Below are 9,565 nucleotides of genomic sequence, written 5' to 3'. Positions count from 1 at the left end.
CCGTTGCGGAGCACAGGCTCCGGACGCGCAGGCTCAGTGGCCATGGCTCACGGGCCCAGCCGCTCCGCGGCATGTGGGATCCTCCCAGACCGGGGCGCGAACCCAGTTCTCCTGCATCGGAAGGCGGACGCGCAACCACTGCGCCACCAGGGAAGCCCTAGAACTTTTTAATCTTGCAAAACTGAAAGTCTAAATCCATTAAACACTAATTCCCCTTCCAACCACCTTTTTTCTGTTTCTATGATTTTAACTACCTTAGATACTTCATATGAGTAGAACCATGCAGTATTTGTCTTTCTGTAACTGGATTATTTCAATTAGCATAATGTCCTCAAGATTCATCCATTTGTAGCATGTGACAGAATTTCCTTTTTTTAAGGCTGCCTAATATTCCATTGCATGTATATACCACATGGATGAATATCCATTCATCTGTGATGGACATTTGGGTTGCTTCCACCTCTTGGCTATTGTGATTAATGTTGTAATTAATGAACATGGGTGTGTAAATGTCTCTTGGAGATCCTGCTCTGAATTCTTTTGGATATATACCCAAAAGTGGGATTCCTGGATCATATGGTAATTCTATTATTAATTTTTGAGGAACCACCATACAGTCTTCTGTAGCAACTGTACCATTTTACATTTCCACCAATAGTGTGCAAGGGTTCTGATTTCTCTGCATCCTTGCCAACACTTATTTTCTATTATTTTGATAGTGTTCATCCTCCTAAGGAGTGTGAGTGATAGCTCATTGTAGTTTTGATTTGCATTTCTCTTATAATTAGTGATGTTGGGCATCTTTTCATACGCTTGTTGGCCATTTGTATATCCTCTTTGGAAAATCGTCTATTCATGTCCTTTGCCCATTTAAAAATTATTTGGGGGCTTCCCTGGTGGCGCAGTGGTTGAGAGTCCGCCTGCCGATGCAGGGGATACGGGTTCGTGCCCCAGTCTGGGGAGGATCCCACATGCCGCGGAGCGGCTGGGCCCGTGAGCCATGGCCGCTGGGCCTGCGCGTCCGGAGCCTGTGCTCCGCAACGGGAGAGGCCACAGCAGTGAGAGGCCCGCGTACTGGGGAAAAAAAAAAAAAAAAAATTATTTGGGTTTTTTTTTGGTTGAGTTGTGTGAGTTTCTTACATATTCTAGATATTAACCCTTATCAATATGATATATATATTTAATCATGCTTTTGTCATTTTATTTTACATTACATATTAATTTTAAAAAATTGTCTTTTTCTCTAAATTGTATGTATGTGTATTTTTGGTTGATTTGGGAGGTGTATATAGTTTTTTAAATTATTTTACTTGTTACCTTTATATTTTTAAACAATATATCTAATACTTTCTCCTACTGTCTATTCTTTTGCATATACAATTTTTATGTTTTATTATTTTACATTATCAGGATTAATAAAAACACATATTCTGTTCTGTAATCACAATTCCATTATTTAAGTTGAGCTCATGTTTTGTATGAAACTTTTTCTTAGTTTTCAATTTTGATCCTAGTCAATATGCCAGTCCTGATTTTGACCTATTTTACATACCAGTTGGTATGAAGAAATTGTTACCGAATGACAGTCTTAGCTTCCACTTAAAATAGGTTGGCTTTGTGAGACTGTACTAAATCACCTTTCTTATATCTTTCATCTCTTGATGGTGTCTTCATCTATGCCTAGTGAGATGTGGTATTTTGTATATTTGTTTACATTCTTGATATGGAAAGAGAATTTTAAAGTCTTCCAATTGGTCCTTCCAAATATAAAAATCTCTCACTCTGTAGTCAGAACCAATATGGGGATTTTGTCACTTATTAAGTTTATCTATTCAGCTGTATACTCAGGATCTAAAGAAATGACCACAGTATAGGTTTATGGTTCCATGGGCTCACCCTGAGGTGGACTTGGATTAAGTGCTATTTATCACCTGACCCCAGTACACCTGCGCTCAAACTAGTGAAAAAATAATAATATTATGGATTACAAGAATTGGTGTTAGCTAATAGTCAATGTCCAATTACCTATAAGTCTTAGTATTTCTCTCAGTGCACATGGTAGTAGGAAGGATTCAGTATGAATTTGTGATATTATTGCAAAATCCTTCCACAATAATACCAGGCTTCTGTTTAATTTAGAGGGTTCTAGGTTTGTAAATTTATTCAGGTCTGAAATTTGGGCACAGGGCTATCATATTCTACTCCTGTGCCTCAAGTCAATCCTCTCTTTGCCAGACCATATTACAGGCATTTTTTAGTTACTCAGATTAAATAGGTACTTTAGTGGACTGCCCATCACTTTGGTCTTAGGGAACTCATGATTAATTAGACACTACCAAAGATACACCTTTGTATATGAGCTAATTCACACCTTGGAAACCCATGTTGTATTAGAACAGACTGTACTAAGATCTCCAGAGTAGCAAAAGTCAGAGTTGTAGAGAAAGTGCAGTTTTGGGAGGTGCTTTCTCCCCTCCGTCCTCTAGAAGCCAAGATATGTATTCTGAGAATCAGTGTAATTTAGCTAGTTTAGAGGGTATACTTTATCGTTGAAGACAGCATTTCATCCCCATAGAGTAAACACCAGTTGTGATAACTGAAGATCAACTATTGGTAGTTGATAGGATACATAAAAAGAGCAGTGACTACTGTTACATCAGCTTATTGCCAGCTTCTTTCATGGTGAAGTGTGTTCTGTGGTTAGGAGCAGCACGTTAGGAGAGATACCACGGTGTACACAGACATTCAGTGAGTGCAGGTATTGGCATAGGCATCATGGGCAGGCAAGGGGAGTTTGCCTGCAGTTGTGCTTATTGAAACTTTGTCTTCTCTGAGACCTTTAAGGCTCCTTGGAGCTGTAACCATTCTGTTTTCCAGATGACTGTCGTATTCAAGGCATTGCACATATTCTTTTCTCTAGGCCAGGGTTAATTTTTCTTTTTTTCCCACTGAATACACATGCCCTAATCTCCAGCAAAATGTATTATTTCCTGGAGTACTAGAGAAATGGTGTATTATTTTGTAAGTATTTTGTACTTTTTTGTACTTTCTTTTTCTCTCTCGTACCAGTTTATCTCAAGTTGAAAATTGATTATTCAGTGTCCAACTGAATTGCTTTTCTCCATACACAGAGAAAAAGGGAATTCTGCCTCTAAAGGCTCACAATATTTTGGATCTGTTTGCAGCTCTTTACAGTTAGTTACTTGTATATAACCTTACTTTATAAGCTGACCCATCCACTTCATTTTACAAATGAGAAAGCTGAGATTCACCGTTTTAAAGGACTTACGAGTCCACAGATAACTGCTGGTGACAGATCAGAATTTTTTAAAAAGATAATCAAAATCAAATAACATACTTTGTAGAAAGGAACTAATTTGTTTTCTTTTTTCTTTTCATTATTTTATAAGATTTAGATGGCAGTATTCTTTGTTAATACTTCTTAGGAAAGATTTGATAATAGAACATTAATTTTTTATAATAGTAATGACTACATTGTATGTACTTGATATTCATTTTTAATAGGCAAACCTCAAAAGAGAGGCAAAAGAAAACACAGTTACTCTCAAAGAAAGAAAAGACAAGGTAAGAGTTTTATATAACTCTCATAGATTTCTTTATAACCATTTCACTTTCTAACATCTACTTAGTAAATTTTTTTTGTTCATAAGTGGGAAAATAACATCAAAAATATATCACACAGAAGATGTGGTACATATATACAATGGAATATTACTCAGCCATTAAAAAGAACAAAATAATGCCATTTGCTGGAACATGGATGGACCTAGAGATTATCATGCTAAGTGAAGTTAAGTCAGACAGAGAAAGACAAATATATGATATTGCTTATATGTGGAATCTACAAATGAACTTATATACAAAACAGAAATAGAGTTACAGATGTAGAAAATAAACTTATGGTTACCAGGGGGTAAGGGTGGGGGAGGGATAAATTGGAAGATTGGGATTGACATATACCCACTACTATATAAAAATACATAACTAATAAGGACCTATATTATAGCACAGGGAACCCTATTCAATACTCTGTAATGGCCTATATGGGAAAATAATCTAAAAAAGACTGGATATATGTATATGTATAACAGATTCACTTTGCTGTACCCCTGAAACTAATATAACATTGTAAATCAACTATACCCCAATAAAAATTTAAAAAATATATATATCACACAATTTCATTTCCAAAATTGTTTCTTTCTATTTATTAATTCAAAAGCATTAGCTAAAACATTTCAAAGCATTTGTCATTTGGAAATTTAGAGATTTTATTCTTTTATAGTTTTTATTATAGCATTAAATTAGTTAGGTACTTCTGTGTTTCTTGAGAAATTTCCAACATTGGGGGAAAATATTTCAATTAAAAATTCTAAAGCTCATGTTTAGATTGTGTTTAATTTTGAGGTTTGAGAGGGCTAAATAAATGGCATCTTGCTCTCTTAAGTCTAAGCCAACTGAGAAAGGCAGTGAAAATCAACATAATATCTTTATTATTGACAAATAATATTGGACAGTGTGGCTTATATTTGAAGGCAACAGGATTTCTTAATCCTGAAATCCTAAATTAAACAAGTTTATCTACTCTATCACAGGTAGAGCTAGACTGGGACAAGTGTACCTACTTGAATGGCCTGCTCTTGTAAAATGTATGGCATAGAGTAGAATGTGTGCTTCTTCTGGTACCCAAGAGGAGGAATAAGGAAGGGGCTGAACTATATGTCCCCCATTACTCCTTCCATATTCAACAATCCCATTAAGTCATTGCTCTTTCCCTAAGGAAGCAGAGAGAAGTTAGGAATGTTCCCTGTACATAGAAGGAAGCATCAGGTATGAGAAAGGGAGGTTATATTCAGCTTCTAATCCAGTTGGTAATATAGAATTATCACAGAAGAGTTTTATTGCAAATTTTAGTTAAAATGATTAAATATTCCTTATACACAGTGATGTAGTCTCCTAAGTCCCCACAGAAGTTGCTTTAACTATAAACTGAAAGTAACAGAGTATATTGTTTGTCTTGTTTGTTTGTATATTGTTTGTATATGTTTGTCTAACATAAGAGTATGTTGTTTGTCTATACCAAACAACAATGTTCAGTTTTTTGGTATAGACAGTGGTATAATTTTGTTACATTTGGGTTCAAAGAGAAGAAAAAAAGAAATATTGTACCTGTGAGTGAATATTAGGTACTTCATATGTCCGGACACTGTGATAGACATTTGAAAACATTATATTTGGAGAAATTATTGTCATATTAAAATTAGCCAGGGACTTCCCTGGTGGCGCAGTGGTTGAGAGTCCGCCTGCCGATGCAGGGGACACGGGTTCGTGCCCCGGTCCGGGAAGATCCCACATGCCGCGGAGCGGCTGGGCCCGTGAGCCATGGCTGCTGAGCCTGCGCGTCCGGAGCCTGTGCTCCGCAACGGGGGAGGCCACAACAGTGAGAGGCCTGCGTACCGCAAAAAAAAAAAAAGAAAGAAAAAAATTAGCCAGGAGGGTTAGATATAGTCTAAGTGAAGTGTCTGATGAAGATAATAAATTGTTTAAACTCCAATATTTATTTCTAAATATAGAATGTGTTCATATTATGAAAGTATATATCACATATTCTTATAGAGTTGTTTTGATTCATGTATAATTCCAGTAATATATGTCTATTATTTATATATGTTATCAAGTAGATTAGTTAATTCCCTATATTTTATCTGGGTGTCTAGATATATATATTGCAAATAATGAGAAAATGATAAAAGAAATGAAAAGATTTAAATAGGCTTTTGTGTGCTATGCTTTATTCCAACAATATTGAAGTATCACAAGCCTTATATATAATAATCATTAGGTTTATCAAACATTTCTGAGGTTGGGAATGTTACTTCTTCATGCTTCAGTTTTATCACCTAGGGATAATAATAGTACCTTTTTCCTAAAGTTGTTATGAAGATTAAATGAGATTATTATCTCATTTAATGCTTTGTGAAGCATTTAAAATAGTGCTTGACACATAGGAAATGACGAATAAATGTTTGTTTAAAAAGAACAACAGAGAAAATCATGAATGTTCTGTATATATGCATCATTGGAAATGTAATATTCAGAAAAGAATGTAACTTGTAGGAAAGTATATACATTTTCATGATGTATTACAAAGAGGGTTATTTCAGTGGTCTAGAATGCTGGTGCATTTTCTTTTAGGCTACCAGGGAAATGTTAGATTCCAAGATATGACCACAAGGTGGTGTAGTTGCCATTCTCAGTCCTTTTGGGTAAGAAAAATTTGTCCATGAAAGCAGTTACATTTTGGAGATTTTGAGGATGACTCCTGATGAGTCCAGAGAGCAGAAGAAAATTTGCTTTCATCAAAATTGTGTTATCAACTATGATATAGAAATATTTATGGAAAAGGATATAGAAATGCAACTCTGTGGAAAAAATGCTGCCAAAATTCGTACCTATTGGAAAAAGGATAATGAAGTGAGTTCACTAGAACTGGGCAAGAAACCTTCAAATTACCTCATTTAGCTCCTTTTTAAAAATTTATATTTTATTTTTTAATTGAGGTATAGTTTACTTACAGTATTATATAAGTTTCAGGTATACAACATAGAGATTCACAACTTTTAAAGGTTATACTCCATTTATAGTTATTATAAAAAATTGGGTATATTCTCTGTGCTGTACAATATATCCTTGTAGCTTATTTATTTTATACATAGTAGTTTGTGCCTTCTAATCAGCTACCTTTATCTTGCCCTGAAAATTTCTCTAGTTCTTTACTTTCATAATTTTTCTTCTCTATTTTTTTTTTTTGGAGGGGAATGAAGCTGGTGGATAGGAAAAGCTGATATTTTTATAGATGATACAGGAAATATGAAAGCATAAAAGAGAATGCCCTTTGGCTGTTAGGCTATTGGAATGAACTGCAGGTTAAGATTTTTTTCCCACCAGGAATAGAGATTTTTCTCTGGAGAATTCTCAACTTTGGGTCAAATAGGGAGTTAAGATGTCTTACTTGTTTTCATAGCAGCTCTGTGAAGACAAAGAAGGGCAGATACCATTTTCATCTTAAATGGGAAAATAAAGTGACAAAGAAGATAAGTGAAATTTATTCAAAGTTATCTAATCAATACTAAATTTGGGGGTAAATTCTAATTTATTTCAGTGATATTTCCACTAGTTGCTGTACTTTAATTAAAATGACATTTAATGATGACTTTATTCACTTTTGTTGTTCAATATAGAAAACACAGACATCTTTATTGAAAACACCTGAAACTAGTTATTGGAAACTTGATTCTAAAGCACCTCCTTCACAAAATATATCTGGAAACTTCCCATCAGCTGATTACGGCAAATCAAAAGATAAAAGAGACCGTCTGTGGACATCTGCCAAAAATACTTTATCTACACCATTACCAAAGGTTTGTTACTAAAATTTCTAAGAAAGTAGTAATTTTTTTTAGTAAAAAAGAAGTCTCTATTATCACATACCATATATCTGGTATCACACACATAGACATGAAACCATTTTCTTTAAAGTTTCAATTATTTGTTATACCAGCACGAAATGGTTTCATTTTTTTTTTAATCTGTCACTGTTCACAACTTAATGACATCTTGGGCAAATTTTATCACTTTCTGGCATTCACCAGTGCATAGGTCCCTGATGTACAAAATCTGGTTTTGACTTGCATTTTCCAGTATGACCTCAGTTAGCTCCCTTTGCTCTTTACTCCTCATCATCTTGCTGCTGGAGTCTTTTACTTAGCAGTCAGCCCTGTGGAGCAGGTGCCACTAACAAGGTGGCTCATTTCTAGCTATCTTCGACATGTCCACTTAGTCCATGGGGAATTCATTCAACCTTTCAATGCTAAATGGTGGTGCATAATGCTCTACTTCTGGCTCCCCCTTGCCCGGTCTCTGCCATCTATCTCTCTCTAATTTCTTTTCACTTTGCTCAGGCAGACACAAAGACAGATAAACAAATTTTCTGCCTAGGTTTATATCCACTTAGGGAATGAGATGCCAGTCTCCCCTTCTTATAAGGCTGCTTTTTAAAGTTATATCCTCACTTGTCTTGGGAGTCGTGGGGAAGAGTATTTCAACCTGTCTTTACCCCCTACACGGAGATTTTGTGCTTTAACCTCCCAGTTTTCTTAAAATAACTGGGAATAAGAGAGGTATTTGATGATTGTTGGGCCTGTTCTACCACCTTTTAATAAGCCTTAGAGAAGGAGCTGGCCTTAATTATAGGTAGCTTTCTTTAGAATATGTGTTACTGGCACTTTCCCCCAGCTTTGTGCTTTAGTTGACAATTCCAGAGTAAAAGAAAGAGTTCCACTCATATCCTGTTATATATACAATATTATGCACCTCGTGGAATTTATGAAAATTAGTAAAGTACATAGCTTAGCGAGGCTTTTAAAAAAGAGATATATTGTTTTTATTTTATTTTTATTGTATTTTTAAAAAAAGAATAGTTTTTTTAGCAAGGCTTTTATATAAAATTATTTTGTTGTATTTACTATTCTGTTATTCAAAATATGAAATGATCTCTGTTGAGGAATGACCTTACTTAAAAAAACTTTTAATTGAAAAATATGCCAGAAAAATGCACAGATCATAATTATACAACTTGATGAATCTTTCCAAACCAAACTTAACCTTATTACTAGCAATCAGATTAAAAGAGCCTGTTACTATCACTTCAGAAGAGCTGATTGTTTCCCCTTCCAGTCACTAGCCCTTCCTCCAAGGCCAACTGCTGTCCCAAATGCTAGTATTAGATGTACCTGTTTTTGCATTTTCTATAATTAGAATCATACTCTTTTTGTTTTGACATTTTCCACTTAACATTATGTTTATGAGATTCATCCACATTGTTGCTTGAAGTTGCTTTATTTTTATTTGGTATTTCATGGTGTGACTGTACCACAGCTTATTTATCTCTTGTAATGTTAATGGACATTTGGTTAGCTTCCAGAGTGGGCTTTTATGAATAGCATTGCTATAAAAATGTATTGCTTGACATGTACGCATCTTGGTTGGGTATGTCCATAGAAGTGAAATTGCTGGGTTACAGGGTTATGCATAATACATTCCATGTTAACAGATACAGCCTGAGCTGTTTTTACTCTGATACAAAATGTGTGTGTGTGTGTTTTCCCACACCAGCCAATTCTCCAGTTCTCCAGACACCAACTAGGTGTCCTGCAATTTGATTCAATTCTGACACCGTGGTTAATGTAGTTAATGTAGACCCCACAGGTTAAGGGCTCAGTCCCACAAGGTTTCCATTTTAGACACCGTCCTGGCTTGCCACTTGTACTACTGACCAACTGGCTATAAATTGGGGGTTCCCACAATCCCCTTCTCAGGTTTAATAATTTGCTAGAATGACTCACAGAACTCAGGAAATTACTTTACTTGCTATTACCAGTTTTTATAAAGGATGCAATTTGGGAACAGCCAAATAGAAAAAATGCATAGGGCACAAGGTATGGGGAAAGGGGCACAGAAGCTTCCATGCCTCTCCGGGAGTGCC

At 35.4% G+C, this 9,565-nt stretch overlaps 1 protein-coding gene across 2 annotated transcripts in view; it reads left to right on the top strand.

Moving 5' to 3' along the window:
- Nucleotides 1-9,565, top strand: part of SYCP1 (synaptonemal complex protein 1) — a 159,383-nt gene that overhangs the window by 136,134 nt on the left and 13,684 nt on the right. For both annotated transcript variants that reach the window (XM_024119880.2, XM_024119879.2), the window contains 2 exons: nt 3,526-3,585; nt 7,263-7,442. In XM_024119880.2, coding sequence (XP_023975648.1) covers nt 3,526-3,585; nt 7,263-7,442 — 240 coding nt within the window. The remainder of the gene's footprint in view (nt 1-3,525; nt 3,586-7,262; nt 7,443-9,565) is intronic.

Source organism: Physeter macrocephalus, chromosome 4, assembly GCF_002837175.3.
Source record: "Physeter macrocephalus isolate SW-GA chromosome 4, ASM283717v5, whole genome shotgun sequence".
NCBI lineage: Eukaryota > Metazoa > Chordata > Mammalia > Artiodactyla > Physeteridae > Physeter > Physeter macrocephalus.
Note: the sequence above shows the minus strand (reverse complement) of the source record. Positions and strands in the feature narration are given on the sequence as shown.